The sequence below is a fragment of the Monodelphis domestica genome, chromosome 3 (assembly GCF_027887165.1).
Source record: "Monodelphis domestica isolate mMonDom1 chromosome 3, mMonDom1.pri, whole genome shotgun sequence".
Classification (NCBI taxonomy): Eukaryota; Metazoa; Chordata; class Mammalia; order Didelphimorphia; family Didelphidae; genus Monodelphis; species Monodelphis domestica.
Window position 1 is genome coordinate 300,754,881 of NC_077229.1, and position 22,185 is coordinate 300,777,065.

The 22,185-nt window shown below is 35.5% G+C and overlaps 1 protein-coding gene across 6 annotated transcripts in view; it reads right to left on the reverse strand.

Annotated features, from left to right (window-relative positions):
- The window catches only part of ATP6V1H (ATPase H+ transporting V1 subunit H), an 87,254-nt gene that overhangs the window by 24,129 nt on the left and 40,940 nt on the right, over positions 1–22,185 (reverse strand). For all 6 annotated transcript variants that reach the window (XR_464424.2, XR_008917716.1, XM_056823918.1 and 3 more), the window contains 3 exons: positions 16,386–16,564; positions 11,309–11,434; positions 7,907–8,008 (listed from right to left, as the gene is read on the reverse strand). Coding sequence is in view for 4 of the 6 variants with exons in the window: in XM_056823918.1 (XP_056679896.1) it covers positions 7,907–8,008; positions 11,309–11,434; positions 16,386–16,564 (407 nt within the window). In the remaining 2 variants the exon portion in view is untranslated. The remainder of the gene's footprint in view (positions 1–7,906; positions 8,009–11,308; positions 11,435–16,385; positions 16,565–22,185) is intronic.

Here is a 22,185-nt window from a genome sequence, read left to right on the forward strand (position 1 = left end):
AGTAGTGATCTTGGCTAAATAGTGTCACTTCTATAAGTCTCAACTTCTTCCTCTATAAAATGAGGAAGGGGAATTATATATTCACTATTGTGGTTTTTTCACCTTGATATTGAAGATTCTGTTACATCAAATCCTCACTTTCCTCATCTTATGGGTATGAATTGTCTTTGGTGAGGATAAAATGAGAATGTTTGTAAAGTGCTTGGCAAATCTTAAATCATTTTAAAAAAGTGAGCTGTGATTATCATAATCCTCATCTTTTGAATTTGAATTTCCTTCTTTCAAAGTCCAGCTTTTCAGAAGGAGCTTTTCATGCATCCATGCACATATGTGCACATGTATGTACTCACATAATATGGCAAGAGGTTGTTACAAGGGAATCACTTTAAAAGACTGATATATATTAATTTAAGGTCGCCAAGGAATCAGCTATGTAATTCCTAAATGAAAAACTCAAGTCAGCCGTCAGCCTTTTTTGGAGTTTAATTACAATAGGAGCAAGAAAGGAATTAGAGATATATATAGAGAGAGAAAGGGGAGAGAAGGGAATAGGGCTTAAATACCCCTTCTGTTTAGGCTGGGCCAAAAGGCCCAAGCCCTTAGATAGCTGGGGCAAAGAAAAGAGATCAGTCCCTATTACTCACGTGTCCAAAATGGAGAAACAGTCTCAGAGGCCCCCACCTTCCGCTTCCTTCAGCGCAAGCTTCCTCAGAGCCCAGGAACAACACCGACCCAAAAAATCCACCCCCTCTCCAGTCTCCAGACCCTCCTATCTTTAAGGACACCATCCAAGTTGCCTCCCCTCATTCCTCACATCTACCAATCACTCTTCATCAATTTCCCTGTCAATAGAGGCTCTCGCTTAACCCAGGACCGCCCAGAGGTTTCTGGCTTTTGCACATGTCTTTTGAAGGTCATATTTTTCAAATGATTAAATCTATACTCCTTTGCTACAGCCCTTTCTAAATCCTGTTAACTTGAGTATGGTAGAGATTGGAATAATTAAATTTTGATCTAGGCTGCAGCCCTTACTCAATCCTATTAGGACTGAATAGGGTGGAGATTTATTCCAAGTATCTCCATTGTTTTTTTTTTTTAATTTGATTTTTTTTTTAATTTTATAGTATTTTATTTGATCATTTCCATGCATTTTTCATTAAAGACAAAGATCATTTTCTTTTCCTCCCTCCCACCCCCTGTGGCCGACGTGTGATTCCACTGGTATCATATGTGTTCTTGACTTAAACCCATTGCCATGTTGTTAGTATTTGCATCAGAGTGTTCGCTCCGAGTCTTTCCTCTGTCATGTCCCCTCAGCCATTGTAGTCAGGCAGTTGCTTTTCCTTGGTGTTTCTATTCCCTCAGTTTGTCCTCTGCTTTTGGATAGTGTTTTTTTCTCCTTGATCCCTGCAGATTGTGCAGGGACATTACACCACCACTAATGGAGAAGTCCATTACGTTCGATGATACCACAGTGTGTTTGTCTCTGTGTACAATGTTCTCCTGGTTCTGCTCCTCTCGCTCTGCATCACTTCCTGGAGGTTGTTCCAGTTCACATGAAAATCCTCCACTTTATTATTCCTTTGAGCACAATAGTATTCCATCACCAACATATACCACAATTTGTTCAGCCATTCCCCAATTGATGGGCATCCCCTCATTTTCCAATTTTTGGCCACCACAAAGAGCGCAGCTATGAATATTCTTGTACAAGTCTTTTTGTCCATTATCTCTTTGGGGTACAAACCCAGCAGTGCTATGGCTGGATCAAAGGGTAGACATTCTTTTATCGCCCTTTGTGCATAGTTCCAAATTGCCCTCCAGAATGGCTGGATCAGTTCACAACTCCACCAGCAATGAATTAATGTCCCTACTTTGCCACATCCCCTCCAGCATTCATTACTTTCCATAACTGCCATGTTAGCCAATCTGCTAGGTGTGAGGTGATACCTCAGAGTTGTTTTGATTTGCATCTCTCTGATTATAAGAGATGTGGAGCACTTCTTCATGTGCTTATTAATAGTTTTGATTTCTTTATCTGAAAACTGTCTATCAATGTCCCTTGCCCATTTATCAATTGGGGAATGGCTTGATTTTTTGTACAATTGATTTAGCTCTTTATAAATTTGAGTAATTAAACCTTTGTCAGAGGTTTTTATGAAGATTTTTTCCCAACTTGTTGTTTTCCTTCTGATTTTAGTTACATTGCTTTTGTTTGTACAAAAGCCTTTTAATTTGATGTAGTCGAAATTATTTATTTTACATTTTGTGATTCTCTCTATGTCTTGCTTGGTTTTAAAGTCTTTCCCTTCCCAAAGGTCTGACATGTATACTATTCTGTGTTTACCCAATTTACTTATGGTTTCCTTCTTTATGTTTAAGTCTTTCACCCATTTTGAATTTATCTTGGTGTAGGGTGTGAGGTGTTGATCAATTCCTAATCTCTCCCACACTGTCTTCCAATTTTCCCAGCAGTTCTTATCAAATAGTGAATTTTTGTCCCAAGACCTGGGATCTTTGGGTTTATCGTATACTATCTGGCTGAGGTCGCTTTCCCCCAGTCTATTCCACTGATCCTCCTTTCTGTCTCTTAGCCAGTACCAAATTGTTTTGATGACTGCTGCTTTGTAATATAGTTTGAGGTCTGGGACTGCAAGGCCCCCATCATATGTGTTTTTTTTTTCATTATTTCCCTGGATATCCTTGATCTTTTGTTATTCCAAATGAACTTTGTTATGCTTTTTTCCAAATCAGTAAAGAAATTTTTTGGGAGTTCCATGGGTATGGCACTAAATAGATAAATAAGTTTGGGCAGGATAGTCATTTTTATTATGTTGGCTCGTCCTACCCATGAGCAGTTAATGTTTTTCCAATTGCTCAAGTCTAGTTTTAGTTGTGTGGCGAGTGTTTTGTAGTTGTGTTCATATAGTTCCTGTGTTTGTCTTGGGAGGTAGATTCCTAGGTATTTTATTTTGTCTAAGGTGATTTTGAATGGGATTTCTCTTTCTAGTTCCTGCTGCTGAGCTGTGTTGGAGATATATAGAAAAGCTGATGACTTATGTGGGTTTATTTTGTATCCTGCAACTTTGCTAAAGTTGTTGATTATTTCAATTAGCTTTTTGGTTGAATCTCTAGGATTCTTTAAGTAGACCATCATGTCATCTGCAAAAAGTGATATCTTGGTCTCCTCCTTGCCTATTTTGATGCCTTCAATTCCTTTATCTTCTCTAATTGCTACTGCTAGTGTTTCTAGTACAATGTCAAATAGTAGAGGTGATAATGGGCATCCTTGTTTCACTCCTGATCTTATTGGGAATGCATCTAGTTTATCCCCATTGCAAATGATATTAGCTGATGGTTTTAGATATATACTGTTTATTATTTTTAGGAATGACCCTTCTATTCCTATGCTTTCTAGTGTTTTCAATAGGAATGGGTGTTGTATTTTATCAAAGGCTTTTTCTGCATCTATTGAGATAATCATGTGGTTCTTGTTGGTTTGCTTGTTAATGTGGTCAATTATGTGGATGGTTTTCCTAATATTGAACCAGCCCTGCATCCCTGGTATAAATCCTACTTGATCATGGTGGATGATCCTTCTGATCACTTGCTGAAGTCTTTTTGCTAGTATCCTATTTAAGATTTTTGCATCTATATTCATTAGGGAGATTGGTCTATAGTTTTCTTTCTCTGTTTTTGACCTGCCTGGTTTTGGAATCAGTACCATGTTTCCAAGTATCTCCATTGTATCAATTCTAAATCAATCAAGACTCAAAGAAATTCCTGTTCTATGCTTAAGCATAGGTCAAAGTCCTTTCCATTGTTCAGCAAAGGGTTTCTGTCCTAAAGTAATCTTAAGAAGGGAAGAGAAGGAACCTCCCATGCCAATGGAGTTCCCATTCCAATAGACTATCAGTAAGAAATTTTCCAAGTATGAAATATCCCAATGGTGAAATTTTCAACAATTATTTATAGGCAAAAGAAACCAATAAATACAAATAGAATAGAGATGAATAAGAAAGGAGAATGGTGAGTAGGACAAGTCTCTGACTGAGATGAGAGATGGGGTTGATGTGAGGGGGAAAAGGCCATTTTCCCCCTCTAAGGCTTATGAAAAAAAGATGGGTGATGATATAGAGAGGTCTTAACCAATAGGGGAAAGAAGATGAGTAAGTTAATGATAGTTTCAAGCAAGGAAGTTAGATAGAGTAGACCTGGAGTAAAGACAAACTAAGTTTGAATCCTTAGTAAAATATTCACTAGCTGGGCAAATTTCTTAACCTCTTTCAGCCTCATTTTTTCATCTGTAAAATGAGTATAACAATAACTCCTGCCTCACAGGAGAATTGTGAGAATCAAATCAAATGAGATAATATTTGAAAAGTACTTTGCAAACTTTAAAGTAATATACAAATGTTAGCTCTTGTTATTATCCTCTCAGGAAAGCAGAGGGTTAACGTCAATTTCTGGGAGAAAAGGGAGTAGAGGCAGAGTTGGGGACTTAGGAAGGTTTAAACAATTCACTAGAGAGAATATGAAAGGGTGTTAATCATAATAATAATTTTTAAAAAAATAGGAATGTCTTGCATTGTTGAGGCCCCGGCTGAAATTAGATCACAGGTACCTATAATATACTCAGTCCCCAGTTCAGTGATTTTCAAAGGTAGATTGGTGGAAACAAGCTCAAATAAGTGCAGGGTTTGTTTTATTTGTTTTTAGTCTTTTGTCTGTAGTACCTGGCAATGAACTTTACTGCCTTGAATATAGCGAGTTCTTAATAAATGTTGACTGGGTAAGGGACTGATTGATACAGTGTGAACAGTAGAAGAGCAAAAGGACAAGGAAGGTTGAATGCAAAGATAATACCAATAGCACCCTAGTGAACTGATCATCTATAGGATCCAGACTTGAAAGGAAAGAAAGTGAAAATAGGGAAGGATTAAGGACTTAGAGATCAAGTTAAAGACACAAAAAAAAGGTTTAAGAGAAATGTAGCAGCAGAAAAAGTGAAACATCAGGAGATTTCTGAGAGAGCATAATTTTTATAAGTCATCATCCTGGAGAAGAAATAGTTTGAGATGATAATGAAGTTCAATATATAAAGAAGTGGGGATGGGAAGGCATGTGAGGTCCGGTGAAAATGGAAGTAATTAGAGCAAAGAAGGTATTTACCTGGGAGTAAATTAGTCTTTTGAAGGGTATAAGTAACCATCATGAATATTTAGGTACCCAAGGATGTGGGATGAGACAGGGACAGCCAGGAAATCAGTGATCCAAATACTGAACTTACTAATACAGGAAAAAGTATGACCTGGAGGTCAACAGATGATAGAACAAGAATTAGGAATGGCATGACTGATATAGGAGAGGCTAACTAAAAAGATCCCTTATAATAGGATCAATGCCATGAGGGGGAGAGGTTTGCGTGACTCAATGAAACTGAGCAATGCAATTGAGGGTTACCCAAGATGGGCAGGTAATAGTGAAGAGTTCTAACAAAAGTTGACCCACTAGAGAAGGTAATGACAAACCATTCCAGAATCTCTGCCAAGAAAACCTCATGGACAGTAATAAAATTGAGGGGAGAGGGGGGAGATAAGATACTGGAAGATATGCCTCTCAGGTTGGAAGGTGTCAGATACACTATTGGGGAAGAGCAGATGAGCACATTTAACAGATTTCAGGGTTGACCCCTGTTCAAGATTCCTTGCAACTAATATACATATAATCCTGATAGAATTGTGCAATAGGAAAGAATGAGAAAGGGTGCTTTAAGTGGTGCTTTAAAATCTTAGCTTTTTACTAGTTAGCAGATATTGTCAAATAAAAGTGTAGATTCCAACCTTGTGCTTTCCCTGGGCCTTCCTCCCACCTGATAAGTGCTCGCTTGGCATTCCAAGCCTGAAAGAGGGGAGGGAAGGACACCTGAGCAACTTCAGAAGGGAACATCACACACAAGTGCACTGGGGATTTTTGTAATTAAGGGAAGATCTTTGATTAGGGAAAATTTCTCAAGCCCTATGCATGCCCCCTTCCTCTTGTTGTGTACCTTCTCCACCCCTTATGTGATTTTCAGCCTGGAACAGCCCTGAAACTCCCAGAGGAAGAATAATTAGAGGAAAGGCAGAGAATTCCCCCAGACCATTGGAAAATCTCACAACCTGAATCTCAGTGGGGGCTGCTGCAATTCAATCTTGGCTGTGGTCTTTTCATCAATGTAAGGTTCATTCCACCACCCTGGACTATTTCCATCACTGTGACCACATCATCTGTAACATCCTTGAATAACCACTTTCATGCTATCAGATGAACAGGTCTGAGCTTCACTTCTTTAAACAAGAACCAGGATTCACTCTTTCGCCACAAACTCACTCTCCTACAACAGTCCCATAAAAGCTACTGTTAAAACAGTTGAACTCCACTTTAACAATATACTTTCTCCCATCAACTTATAGTTGCATTCTATTGCATCAAAGATCAGAACTAAACCCTTCAGCCTCTAAAGTTCAGTATGACTCAGCATAATTTTTCTCTGTCCTCCTTTGATTACAAATATGTGATTATACCCGTCTCTCTTTTAACTATTTTCCATAACTGAAATGGTCTCCTAGAATCAGCTTACTAAGCTATTCAAATTGCCACTGGAAAGTTCTCTGTTCTCCATGAAGACTTCCCTAATTTTAAGAGACAGAACCGTCTCTGAAATATAAATCCTAAAATAAACAATTCATTGACCACCCTAAAAAAAAAGGTGCCTTTTGCATACAAATAATTTCATTTATTTCTAATGTTTTTATAAACATCTGTGCTGTACCTCTTCTTACCATGTTGAATATAAAGTCTATTTAGGAAAGGAAAAAGAATTTCATTAACCAAAGGAAACTAACAAAGAAGGGGTCACAGAGAGAAAAAGAACACACAGTACTGGGAAGGTCAAGAAATCAGAATGCCCAATAGCATTAAATGCTGCAAAGAGATCAAGGACAGTAAGATATAAGAAAAGGCAAAAACTGCTGCAGATTCCACCTTACTATAAGATCACCATATCTCATCCCCTATATTAGACTACAAACTCCTTCACAGAAGAGACTGTGTTGATCTCCAGTTTGAATTTTCAATTTGAGGAAAATTAATGTTGATTTGTAATCATTTCTATATGAAACCTTTCTTAAACCTTGGGTTTCAAAGGTCAGCCAGCTTTCAAGCTAAAATAATTTACTCTCAGGTCACAAAGCATCTCAAAGGGCTGGCTTTTGTTAGAAGAGTGAAGACCTGCCTTTTATCTATCTGTAAACAAGAATTCTTTTAGGTAAGTGAAGTCAATAAGCTGCAACAGCCATGTTGGACTCACATAAAGTACAGTGGTGTAGCCACATAGCTGAATGTGTTAGCTTCTTTTGGATTCCAGCAAAGAAAAGGGAAAAAAAAGCATCCTTTGGCATGATGAAGTAATGAGAGAGAAGCTGAGGTCCTCTTCTCTATAGCTATTTACCAATAAGAGATGTCTTAAAATGTCCAGGGAAAGCCTGAGTGGTAAGTTCACAAGGGGAATAAATAGACTTGCATGAGAGGGGTTCGCTCTGCTTTGCCCTTTTGGATTATGGAGAGAATCAACTGATCAGGTTAGGATATTTTGACTGCTCAATTAATAAATTATTAAAAAATTAAGAAATACTGCCTCTCGAGTATTTCAATCATTAAAAATGCCTAAAATCACAGTGCTTTGCACAGAGCAGGAAATTAAGATTTGTTCAATTGAAAGAATCAGCCATGAGTAAAACTGAAAGCAAATGGCCCTTCATAATAGTTAGAAAATTATTTTTAAATAAATAAGAGAGACTGCATTACAATAGTAAAATAAAAATATTGATGGTGGTCATTTTTCAAATGTAAAAAAGCCTCTTACCTTTTGCCTCGTGGGTAATGTCTTACATATTCTCCTACATCATGTGCAGCAACAGCTAAGACCTGTGGATCATCTGACACCTCCAGAAGCTTTGTCAAGATTCTGAAATAAAAATTTAAATATATTTTAGTGGGGTTTTTAAAAGATATTTTTATGTATCTAGTAAAAAAAAGAGAATTTCATTTGGATTGATCTGATTTTCCTGCTGACTCGCAATTTATCAACAGAGATTCTTACCAATAGTTCTCCTTAAGTGGATCCATTATCTCACATCCATATAAGTTCTTTACCTATACAAAAAGGAAATCTATCTATGCCTCCTCAGCTGGTACAATTGGCATAGAAGTCTCTCCCTAAACATTATATGGAACCAATGAATTGAGATGGCCAACACAGAGGCAAAAAAGCTGAGTCAGTGAATCAATAATTTTCTTTGCTAAATATCTTTTCCATGCTATGCCTAAGAAAGATTCATTTGTTTCAATCCCAATTTGAATTGATGAAACAAGCTGAGTCAAGTCTGGCATCAACAATATGTTTTCATACTAACAATTTCTTGTCCATACCCTTTCATTATTCTTCTAGTGGTTAATCCATAAGAATCCTTCTTTGAGGTCTTTTAATATTTCATTTTTAAAAGTGTAACATTCAAGCTGTCATTTCTCATTCTTACTAAAAATCTCAACTATCTCCCCTTCTGTTCATACAAGTCTCAGTGATGTTGTTATTACCTTGTTTATCTCATTGTTGCCAAAATGCTGCCCCTCCCAACTATGATCACACACCACAGGTCTTTTCATTGTCTTTGAATCACCTGAAATTCTTGTTCTGAGTTTAAAATTCCACGCTTCACAGTCATATAACATTACTGAAAAAAGAATACCCTCTCTACTATATATTGCCTCACCGGTTCATCATAAATCTAGAGATAGAGTTTCTTTAAAATTATTATTATTTTAGGGGGCAGCTGGGTTGAGGGGTGCTGGGGCGCAATCATTGGATTGAGAGCCAGGCCTAGAGATGGAAGGTCATGGGTTCAAATCTGATCTCAGACACTTCCTGGCTGTGTGACCCTGGGCAAGTCACTTGGCCCCCATTGCCTAGTCCTTACCACTCTTCTGCCTTGGAACCAATATACAGTGTTGCTTCCAAGATGGAAGGTAAGGGCTTTAAAAAAGTATTATTTTTTATTATTTAAAAAAAAACAACAAAGGTATATACAAAGCCTTTAACATTCATTATATTATTTGATTCTCACAACCACCTATAAAGTAGGACTATTACATTCAGTTTTTTTTTCAGATGAAGAAACTGAGTCACAGAAATGTGAAGTGATTTGCCCACTGTCATAGTAAGCATCTGAGGCATATCTGAACAGAGCGATTCTGCCAATTCTGGAATAGACAATCAACATACAAAACGACGTTCCAAAATGTTCATAAATAATCTTTTCTTTAAAATACACTTGAAATTAAATATAATATAACAATAATATAATACCATAATAAAATTATGTACAATGTAAATAACTTTAAGAGAGACTAATAATATAACTAATTCAAATGTCAGAAAATGTGTTTTTAATTCAATCAACATTTAAGTACATATTATCTACATGGCTCTGGCTGAAGATATTGGGGGTACAAAGATAAATAACCTCAAGAGGCTTACTTTCTAGTTTTGTGTATTTCCATTTAAATATACATGAATAAATGATGCAAAACAAGAAATTTTTTATTGCGACTAGCCTTTCTACAATTTTATGTATGTATATGAAATAAATATTGCATCTATAGAAACTACCTTTCTTTATATCTTGAATTCATAATACATACTCTATAGGAAAATGTTGTATTATATTTATTAATATTTGTTATCATATTAGAAGGGTTTTAGAAATCTTCATTATAAAAGTAAAATTAGATAAATACAAACTTCAGTTTAGCCTGTTGACAATTTTATTTATTGTCAGACTTGTGAACGTGGAGCAATGACTACTACCATAATCTCCTTGCATTTCTAAAATTCTTTAAGGTTTACAAAAATGTTTTCTCACAATACCTTTATGAACAAGGTCACAAAACATAAACCTTTTCTTGTTTTAAGATAGAAATATCACAAGAGAACATAGATTCTGCCTTAATTACTTTCTTTCAAGTTAACTTTAGATTACTCTACCCTACTTAGTCTAATAAAATCAGGAATGTCTACACCCATACTTAAGAATTAAGTATTTAGGAGGATGGCCTATGACAGACATGTGCTAGCAAATGACAAATCAGAAACAACTGACAGACCCCTGGGCTGTCCTAAGTCAAGCCTAAGATATCATTGGTACATGTGAGACACAGGAAAGTGATGTAAAACCATCTATATATTTTGCATCATTTCCTCTCTCTGGCCTCTTTGACAGCGGAGAGGTGGCTGGCGGCAGCTTGCTGAGTATGTTGGCATCTTGGTGTGGTGGCTGCTATTATCTGGGTTTAGTGGTGAGTTTTCCTTGATACCATACTGGAGGAAGCCTAGTAACCTAGTTCAGGTGAGGCTCTTCTCTGAGATCTCTCAGAGTTTAGGCTGATTTTTCTCTCCTTTACCTTCCAAACACTATCCTCTTAGAGAAAGCCTCTAATCTTCTAAAACCTCATGGAGGAGGAATTTGAACTCCCCCTGGCACAGACCAGGTGGGAGAAATCCTATACTTTTCCCTCTCTCTTCTCCTTGATTTCTTCCCTATATATTGATTAAATCACCATATATTTCCAAAACGACTTGGGTATTTTATTTGGGATATCCCCTGGCGACCAAAATTCAAACAGATTAGGTCACAACCCTAAATTATCCTTACACAATGTATAAAATAGAGCTATTTTTAAGTTTAATTCTTACTCAACACAAAATGAAGAAATAGCTTTATCTTATATAAAAGGATTTTGTATAAATGTTTTTCTTAGTATTAGATATATATTTTGGTCAGGTCTGGATTTATTGTGAATTCCTCACTACATATTTATTTTACAGCTATATTCATAATTAAATAATTTTTTAAATATTTCAAATAAATAAATGTGCAAGATTTTTTCAAGTGCCATATTAAGTACTACTAGAAATATATTTATCAAGGTCATCCCAAAATGAACCTAGTATCATGAATCAAGATCTATAGCCAAAGGTGACATATATTTTACATATAGCCTGTATTTATCTATGCCCATGCCAACGTAAGCATCTGAAGGGCAGATTGTCTTAGTTTTGTATTTATATTTCCAGTGCCTTCAATATAATAGGAATTAAGTGTTTGCTGACTTAAACCTTTTAAAGAAATTCAGACTCATTTCAATCTAAATAATCTAGACACAAAGTATAATTAAAGTTCAAAAGAAATTTAAATAGATAAGAACTTACTTCAATAGCTCATAGTTCTTTTCATTTAATCTTATAGCATTCTCCCTCCAAAACTTCTCTGATTTGTGAACAGGGCTCCATTCCAGCCTTCCTGACTTGAGTTCTGAACTGTATTCATCAAATGAGCTATAAAAAATATTTTTTAAAGAAAAGTTAAAAAGTAAAGTTTTAAATAATACAAAGTTTTAGTCAAAAGGCTTTCCCATTACCCCAGTAACATAAATACAAATTCCTGAACTTCAAATGAAATGTGATTATATTGAAAATAAGGAAATTAGTACTAATACTTAAATTTTATCACATTTTCACACCATCTTTTAAGAAATTTAAATAAAATTCACTCTCAGGTTAGTATGGCACCAGTCAAAATTCAATATATAAAGTCATTGGATAATAAAACTGGAAGAAAGAAGAGACTCAGAGTTTTAGAGCTAAAAGGGAGCTTAGGTCATCTAAACATTTACAGATGGGGAAACTGAGGCCCGAAGAAAGTGATTTATGTAAAAGTCAAAGATATCATAAAAGGAACTGGCATAAGAGCTCATATGCTGGCCCCAAATTGGCTGCTACTTTCACTGTCACACAATACCTAATCATAAATATGCAATATTAAAATCAAGCTAAAATGCTTAGTATAAAGTGGAACACACTTAAAATCCATACCTATGTTTAAATTTGCCATTCAAGATTACATACCACTAGGGCAGTGATGGCAAACCTTTAAGAGATGAAGTGCCATGCCCCACCCCACCCAACCCCTGTCTCAGCTCCTCCCCTTACCCCAAAGAGAGAAGAGAGGAAGTGCTCCCATTGGGCTGCTGAGCAAATGAGCAGGGGAAGTGAGGAATGTTCTCAGGATCATGGAGAGGGGGAAGGGAACAACTCCATCCCCATTCCTTCTGACTTCCTAGTAAGGAACTCTGATAGGCAACTGCAGGTGTGCCCACAGAGAGGGTTCTACATGCCCTTTTTGGCACATGTGCCATAGGTTCACCATCACTGCACTAGGGTATAAGATGGTATTGGAATATTATTGTGCTGTAAGGAATGATGAACAGGTTGATTTCAGAGAGGGATGGAAAGACCTTTATGAGCTGATGCAAAGTGAAATAAGCAGAACCAGGGAAACACTGCACACAGTAACAGCAATATTACAGAATGATCAACTGTGACAGACTTAGCTATTATTCACAATACAATGATCCAAGACAATTCTGAGGGGCTTGTCACAAAGAATGCTATCAACCTCCAGAGAAAGAACTGTTGGAGTCAGAATACTGATTAAAGCATACAATTTTTCACTTGTTTATTTGGGTTCATATTTTAGGGTTTTGGTTTTATAAGATTATTCATAAAAATGAATAATATGGAAATGTTTTACACGATATTACATGTATAACCCAGACTGAATCATGTGCCAGCACCAAGAGGGAGAAGGGAAGGGAGGGAGGGAAATAAATTCAATCATATATAAACTAGGGGAAATTTGTGTAGAAATTTATTATTACATGGTAATCGGAAAAAAAATATTTTAAGAAGAGATTATATACCACACGGAGGCACAGATGTGTACATAGAACTTCATAGGTATAAGTGAGATTTGATGCAAAAGGATTCACAACTAGAATATATCAAAAGGAAAAATATACCTTCGTCATTTAAAAAGAATGAAATGAGTTACTTTCAAGTATTTGAAGGCCTATCTTTTGTAAGAGAATCTAAGAAAGTTTTGTTAAAAACTAGCAGACTAAAAGCAAAACTAGGAACAAAGGAAAGAAATTCCAGAAGCAGATTTCAGTTTGGTATAAGGAAAAGTTTCCTTGTGATAAGCATGGGACAAAAGTGGAAATGAGCTATGTTGATAGTAAAGGAATTCCTTCATCTCTGGAGGTCCAGTAGAGATCATATAATTTCTTATAGATGTTGTTGAAGGGATTCCTGCTATAGTTTGAACTAGAAGGACTAGACCTAAATGAATCTGATGATTCAATGAAATCTGACTGAGGAGATGGTGAAGTAGCCCTATTATGTTAAGCACAGATGACTTTTAAATCCATGAAAACATGATGGAGAAGTCACAGTAAAGAACATTTGGTTGAAAATTAAAGGTAAGGAAAAGTTAGTCAATAAACATTTATTAAGTGCTTACCATGCACCAGAAATATAGCTATGTGAAGTAAGCAGGAAAACAGGTAGACAGAAGGTAAAAGTAGTTAACAAAAGAATTTCTCAACTATCCAAACAACTATTTGAAGTCTCTGCAAAATACAAAGTAGCAGATAAATTCCTGGCTTATCTTCCTCATCATTTGCTATCTTCATATATAGTATAGAGGCATTGAAAACAATCTTGAACACCATCAAGGTTGAGAAAGAAATGACTGTTGGAGTTGGAAGCAATTGGAACTTATGGAGTAACAATTTGTAGAAAAGTTTATGAGAGATAAGGAGAGAAACTCTGAACATGAAAATATGCCCCCAAAATTAGCAAGCAGATTTCAAAAGTTTAATGTTTAAAAAGTTGGGATCCCATAGTCAAGAGCTCCTGAAAGGAATAAAAACATTGTAAAAATTAAATTTTTTAGTGACAATCTCTTATACTCCAAATGATGGAAATGGGGAGTCACGTAAAAGGATGAATATGCTATGCAGGCCTAATTTTTGAAGTTCAAATATAAAATATGTAAGCAGGGTCACAAACCAAATAAGAATGGATGAGTGTAATGAACCCTTAAAGAGTATCAGGAAGGGCATAAATGAGCACAGACTTGTGAAAAGCAAGAGCAAATAAAAATTGCTTTTATAAAAAATTTTTATTACAAGAAGGAAAAATCAGCAAGGGAAAGGAAGCTAAAAAAAAGGATATATAGAGACAATGCCAAACTATTCAAATGTCTCTTACTTCTGTATTAATTAAAAAGCTGGGGTTTTTTTTGTTTTTTTTTACTGAAAAAGGTAGAAAACATGTGGTTAAGGGAGAACAGGAGAGCTAGAGCACATAAATAAGTTCTAATTTCCAAGTCCAGGAAACTGTCTGCAATCCTAAATCCAAAATGCTAGGGAAAAAAAAATTTTTTTTTTAATTTTTCATCATGAAACCAGCATCCACCATCTTCAAAGATCTGTCAAAAATGGAGACATTTCAGAAGCCTGGAAATAAGCAAACACCCCAGTTCTAATAGGGTAAAAACATTTCTAGATGTGGTCAAGTATGGCTATATTTTTTGTCTGACTATATATTTGTTAGAACAGAAGGCTTTTCTATGGTTGAGGCTGGGAGGTAAATTATTGAGTTCTAACAGATAAATATGGATGTTTGCTGATGATATGTTAAGTTCATTTATTAGAAGGCCTTTTATAAAAAAATTTATTAACTCAGTGACAAAGGATTATTTTTATTTTTCATGTGATCATGAAAGGTTGAAGTTATATATTATCCTCTTTCCAAGCCCAAATAAGTGGGTCAGGATTTATTATCCAGGTTGATCAGAAGGTTATTAACCTTTCAGAAAACTAGTTCATTTATCATTAAATAACTCTTAAAAACGACTTCTGAACTTTAAAGAAAAAAAGTGACACAGTAACTTTTTATCATTAAGCAACCCAACAAAATAAAGATTTGAAATCCATAGCAAATTCACCACTAAGTGTTAGTAATATTATTTTTCAGATAAGAACTGTCTAAGAGAGGAAGGGAGGTTGGTAAGTATAGCTAGATTATGCTTCTCTACAAATGAGCATTTATTCATGAATGAAAAATATAAAAAATAAAGTTTCTTCATTTCATTTTAGAAGAACATTACATATTTTTTTAAGTACTTCCCTCAAGTTACCTGCTTTTACCTACACTCTCTCTTCCCTGATAATCTCAATTACTCCTACAGCTTCAAGACCATTTTAGCAATAACTGTCCAATCTCTATCATCAGCCCTAAAAATCAAGCTGACTAAAGGATATCTCCAATACTTTTTATCTCTACAATCTACCTCTTCTCTATTTCCATCACTACTGGCCCCTAATATGATCCCTCATTACCAAGATTTCAATAGCCCCCTCATAAGCTATGCCATACCTAATCTTTTGCCTTTTGGCTCCATCCTACATATATCACTGCCAGACTAATATTCTCTAAACAGAGATCCAGGAATGTTCCTCTTCAAAAATTCATGGTAGTTCAAACTCTTCTGTCTGCTATTAAATGTCACCCAAAACATGGCACCACACCCACACCTTTCTAATATTATCAAACAACCACACAGCTTTTGCTTCAGCCAAATTAAATCATTCTGTCCTAAAATCCTCTAAACATTGTCTTTGTCCTTAAGCTTCAGGCTTTTGTTTTATCTGTCTATTCATAAGATATCTTCACCTGATGAATAAATTCCTAATTAAAACAATATCTGCTCCATAAAACCTTCAAAAATCTTAAACCGTGACTCCCTCCCAACCTTTAGTCAGAATCTCTTCCTCTTGGTACATTTTATACATTTTGTTTTTCTATCTTCATAATGCCTCTATCACATTCTACTGAGTCCACATACCTGTGTATAATTGAAAAATCTGTTACCCTAAAAAAAAAAAAAGAACTACATTTCCCAGGAGCCCACTGACTTCCTGTCATTACAAACTTCCTGTAAGACAGAAGATATGAGTGAGTGGGCAGTCCTCTTGGGGCTTTCATTGGCTAGATGACAGTGAGCTTGGTGGTGGTAAGCATTGGGCTAATCAGCCATGGGCACATGGTCTTTATTTGGTATCCCTTTTATTCCTTTATTTCTAATGATCATTAATAAATCTTTAAAACATAATATTTTTATTATTGAGATTAGTTTTAATTTTCACCCTTGTCTTATCCCCACATCCTCCCCTACCTAATTAAAATCTCTGGGACATCAGGAAGACTCTTGGCTTTGTAACACACCACAGCATTAATTTTTAACAGGCCTCTCAAATTGTAATTGGGAAGTGGGGGAGGGAAATGGTGAGTCTTTGTCTAATTCTAATTTAATATCAATGTTCCCAATTTGCCTTAAATATATGCTTTTATATGTGCACACTCAAAAACCTCTACAACATACCTAAGATCCTGAACACTTTCACCAAGTTTGTTTAAAAGAAATTTTATATCTTCACTGATATCTTCGTCATCATACTTTTGCTGATCCAAGTTCTCCAACTGCTTCAGAACTTTGCACTGAATCATAGCCAGGGCATATTCTTGGCGAGTTTCCTTTTCAGTTGATTTTTCTAAAAGGTTCTAAATTAGAAAAATGTACATTTCAAATCAGACTTAAAATGAGGAATGCAATGTATAGAAGATAAAATAAATAACTATTAAATAACCATTTTAAATGAACCTATCTACAAGCTAGCTGATTAGTGAATCTGAGGAACAAATTTACAAAAACAAGGCAAAATAATTTATATCCCACATTATTACTAAGAAAAAAAAATGAAATACCCAGCCATAACTACCTGAGTCCAAATTACCTAGTCAGAATTACTACAGAGAGTAGTAACCTTAAGGAAAAGTCACATCACTGATTTTATTTAATAAGTAAGCAGACCCTCTTCGGTTCATGCTTTCTTTTCTACCATTTTAATTAAGGACCTTATCATTTCATAATTGCATTATTTAAAATAACCCTTGAACTAATGTCATTGATTTACCTGACCAATAACACCAGATTAATCTTAAGAGTCTTCATTATGTCATTCCTCTGCTCAAAACCCTTAAAATGACTCCCTAGAATCAGTATAAAGGCCAACTTTTCTAGGCTTAGTACTTAAGACCCTTCAAATACTGGTTCAATTCCTATCTTTCACTATATCCTAACTACAACTACTACTAAATCTACTCTAATTATGCTGATCCTCATAGCATCCCTCGCCTATATAAAGTATTTTCATTTCTGTATTTATGAATGTATACTACCCTTCATCTAAAATCTCTCTCCTTTCTCTCTGGATATAAAAATATCTCAGCAGATATAAAAAAAAGTTTAAGGCTTAAGAGAGCATTAATTTGACAGTCTCCATATATTACAAATTAGCACTTGATTATAAGTATCTGACAAATGATTCAGGTGAAATGACTCCTCAAAATGTTTTCCAGAATTTTAACAAAATAACCAATAGCAAATACTAAGCATTCTTGTCCACTGGTAATGCACTGCAAATTCCCAAATTCTGAAATAATATTAATATTGTATATCTACAGGTTGTGGATCCTCTGTAAACAAAAGTCAGTAACCCAAAAGGGAGTAAGGGGAAGAGATCTAATGAAGGTCATGTAAGTAAGAAAACAACTTTGTTTAGAGAAAATGTAATGGTTTCTTAAATTAATAAAAAAGAAATAAAAACTTATCAATGAATGCATGAAACATTTTATTTATGAATTGTTTCAAATTTTTAAAAAGGAAGGAAAGAAAACATGTTTGTATATAGAAGACAGATGTTATAAAAAGAGCATCACCTATGTTGTGGACTCTGGGGGGCACTGTCACTCAAGACTTTTAAAAGCTATGGTAAAGATTTATAGCTGTCTACCTCAATGGTTTTGGGAACTCAGTGCCTGCCCAAAAGGCCAGATGACATTAGGCCATCTGGGAAATGGTTAACATCAGATATTTCACATCCCAAATATATGCCAACACCTTAAAAAAAGAGGCTAATTTTTTTCCCCATGGCTACTTGCCTATTGCACTTAAAATCCTTTAAGATGGTAAAAAGATTAGCCCCAGGGGGCAGCTGGGTGGTTCAGTGGATTGAGAGCCAAGCCTAGAGACCAAAGATCCTAGGTTCAAATCTGGCCTCAGATACTCCCTAGCTGTGTGATCCTGGGCAAGTCACTTGACCCCCAATTGCCTAGTCCTTACCACTCTTCTGCCTTGGAAATCGATTCCAAGACAGAAGGTAAGGGTTAAAAAAAAAAAAAGATTAGTCCCATTATCAAGCATCTATAACATATGACAATTAAACTAATGCTGACATAAATTATCTAAAAACTGTTCATTTTCTTCAAAGCCTCTTCCCTAACCCTGTAAAAGAGTGGGCTGTATAAAACAAACACCATTTGCTTATTTTTTATTTCATGAGTTGTCACATTCAAGGAACTCGCCACCTACTAACCAAACCAAATAGAAATGAGAATCCCCTTATTCAGTTACAGAGTCCTAAAACAGCTATCATTGACAGGGTAAAACATACTCCACTGGCTTTCAAAAACCTCCACATCATGAATAGGATTTTCTTAAATGATGAATAATTATAATTAATACATTTATATAGCATGCTAGTTTGCAAAAATGCTTTGAGGAACCGGATAAGCTGAGTATTATAAATATTTACAAGGTTTGTTTAATAGATCCCCAATTAACAGATGAGAAAATGGAGGTTCAGAGAAAGTAATTTACCCTAGTACTGGAGCTAAAACTTCATCCAATTTCTTCTAAGTTCAAATCTGATACCTTTTTCTAATACTCACTAATAATAAAGAAATATTACTAAATTTTTACCCATAAAGAGAGGTTTGCTTTCTTCACAAGCTTTTACTTATGGAGTAATTAAGAGGGAAAAATCTACAAGGAAAGATAAGAAAGATAAAAGAGGAAAAGAAGTTAGAGAAAGTATATGAAGAGAAATACATGATACAGGATAACATATACCCAGACAAGAAAAATATTTCAGAAGATATAGTCAGCAGTTTCAGTCAATAGAGAAGTCAATAAGGATAAGCACAGAATATTGAGTCTGACATGGAGAATGACATGTGTAAAGAAGAGAGGCCCTAAAGCACACAGCTTGATCTAGGGAAATAAAAGTTAGTTGTAAAGTTAGACTGTAGTCAAATTACAGAGGACCTTAAAAAGTCAATGAAAGGGATCTCTGGTTAAGATGGCTGCCAGAACAGAAGACAACCCATTCCCAACAAACCTAGTCTAAAACAAAACTAAATATTGCATATTTGAATAATGTTCAAGAAAACCAATGAGAAATTATAGTGATTTCTGCCTCCCACAGAACTGTTAACGGTAAACTATGAACAATAGGGAAGGGAGCCACAATCAAAGCCAATACAAGCAAATAAGTCAGCAACCTGCTAGCATGAACATAAGCATGTTTAAACAAAAAAGTCTCTGTATTTGGGGGACAGGAAGAGCAGAAAAACAGAAGGATCTTCAGAGAAAACCCAGAGATTCAGAGATGAGGGAGTTAAGATAAAAGTAGACAAAGTACAGTATGCTTCCCTGTCCTTAAAACTCCTACCAAAAAAAAAAGCAATAGACTAAATCCTGATTAGGAAATTTAAGAAAAAGTCACAATAAGCAATTCTTCTAACCCAGGAGAAAGTCAGAGATACCTGTTGACCCTGAAGGTGGGTAATATGTCCAGGAGCGCACGGTACAAAGAGCTTCAATACAAGGGAGATGTTCTGTACCAGGACAAGAAGATACTCGAGATCTCTACTGGTACACAAGAGAGTGTGGAAACAGGTCCCAGTGGGAAGCTTTGTTTCCCAGGTTTGGGTCCCTGATTTAGGGTAGATTGAGGAAGGAACCAGGAGTGGCACTGAAATGAGAAGCAGTCACAGGCCAGGAGGAAGTTCAGAAGTAAGCGGTATCTATGGGACTTCAGATTCCAGAAATGGAACAGGGATTCAGTTCTAATTTTCAACCTAGTCTGAAATGTGCACTAGAATATATAGGTCAGACCCAAAGGAAGATTGTATTTATCATTCTGAATCATCAGTTTGCAAGCTGGCTAACAATGTCTGAGTCCACCAAATCCAACCTAAAGACTTTCAGAGTTCAAATCAGTGGATTAGTGGTTAGACTTTGTGCAGTATCAGACCATGTTGGGAGAACTGAAATCTTCCAGCCTGAGTGCTCCATGAGAGCCTGGAACAGCACAACCCCCATGAAAGCAACAACAAGACCAGCTCAGATCTTTCCTCAAGAAGTGCTCAGAGCCTAACCTTGGCATATGTCTAGAAGGTTATAAAGAGTAATTGATATAAAAAGAATCATCTGATAAAAAGGATGCCCAAGGCCCATATTCAAAACCTAGAATGTCTCCCCTCAGTAAAAAACCTAGCTTGAGCACAAATTCAACTAGAATTCCTAGAAGACATTAAAAAAAAACTAAAAAGCTAAAGAATATTTTTATAAATATCAAGAGAGTGTTAGAGGAAAAAATTGGAAAAGAACTGAGGTATGGAAGAAAGAACTGGAAAGAAAATTAACAACATAGAGAGATACAAAATTCCCTATAAATGGCAAAAGCAACAAATTCCCCATAAATTAAAATGAACCAAAAAGAAGCCAATGACTCCATAAGAAAAAAAATTTTTTTTTTTAATTTAAAACAAAGCCAAGGAGAACAGTATGATAGCAGAGTAGACACAGTGTCATTCCTGCACTCCAGAGGACCTCCTGAGTTCAAATTTGGTCTCATACATTTCCTAGCTGTGATCCTAGGCAAGTTATTTAACCCCAATTGCCTAGGCCTTGCCACTTTTCTGTCTTAAAATTGATACTTAAAAAAAAAAAGCCAAAGGCTGAGAAAATGGAAGAAAATCTAAGTCATTTTCTAACAAAAACAAATGAACTAGAAAACAGTTTGAGAAGAAATTTAAGAATCACTGGACTGATAGCTATGACAGAAATAAATTCTTAGACATTATATTTTAAGAAATCTTAAAAAAAAAAAACTTTCCAGATTTCTTAGAACCAGAGGGCGGAGGAAATAAAATTTAGCATGGAGCCATCTCTTCCATGAAACGATACCTTTATCCCTCAATTTTTAGTTTTTCCAGGTTTGTTTCAGTTTTCTTTGTACTATACTTGTGTACTTGTGATTATCTCTGCCCCCCCATTAACACCCCCCAAGAAGAATGTTACTTCCTTAAAAACAAGACCCTATTAAAAACATTTTTAAACCCTTACCTTCCATCTTAGAATCAATACCATGTATTGGTTCCAAGTCAGAAGTGTAGTAGGGCTGGGTAATTGGAGTTAAGTGACTTGCCCAAGGTCACATAGTTAGGAAGTTATCGAAGGCCAGATTTGAACCCAGGGCCCTCCTGAGGCCTGCTTCTCTTTCTACTGAACCACCTAGCTATCCCACATAGTAAATTTTTTCTGAAGGATTAATACAAATAACCATGCATTTTATGTCTTTTAAAATAGGCCAGATGACCAACAACAATTTATTAAAATTTTTATGATGTGTCAGGTAATGTTCTTCTCGGTAGAAATTTTTAAAATAACACTTGCTCTCAAGAAGCTCACATTCTATTGGAGGAGACTATGGAAATAACTAGGAATATATAAGATTGATACAAATTAGGTAAAGGAAATATGAAAAGGGAACATAAATATAGGTGGGTTTTTACAGGTTCATCTTTTTTGGCTTTCAGTATATATGTGACAAATTTTTTGATTGAGAATTATTTTGATTAAAACTGAAAGAATAATGAATAATTTCCATTTTCGTGAATTAAGGCTGTCTCAGCAATCTTAGAAACTGCTCCTATTTTCCTTTCATAGGAATACTAAAATTAAAATCAATTGATTTAATAATACCATGGCTTTTTTTACAATGATTAAAAATAAAAAATAAAACTGCTAACAGTAAAAATGGAAGGGAGGGGGAAGGGTTTTTTTTTTTTATAAAAGGTTGTACTGGATTATTTAAGAATAGGGTCACGAAGAATTTAATTTACTCCAAAGAGATTTATTTACAAAATATAGAAAGAATGATGTAAAAAAATCAGAGAGCACAGGGTAAGATATTTAGCCTAAGCACTAAATAATTTACTCCTAGCCCCTGGCTCAAAGCGGGCAGAGTGTTAGTCCTTAGCAGGAGAGGCCTTGA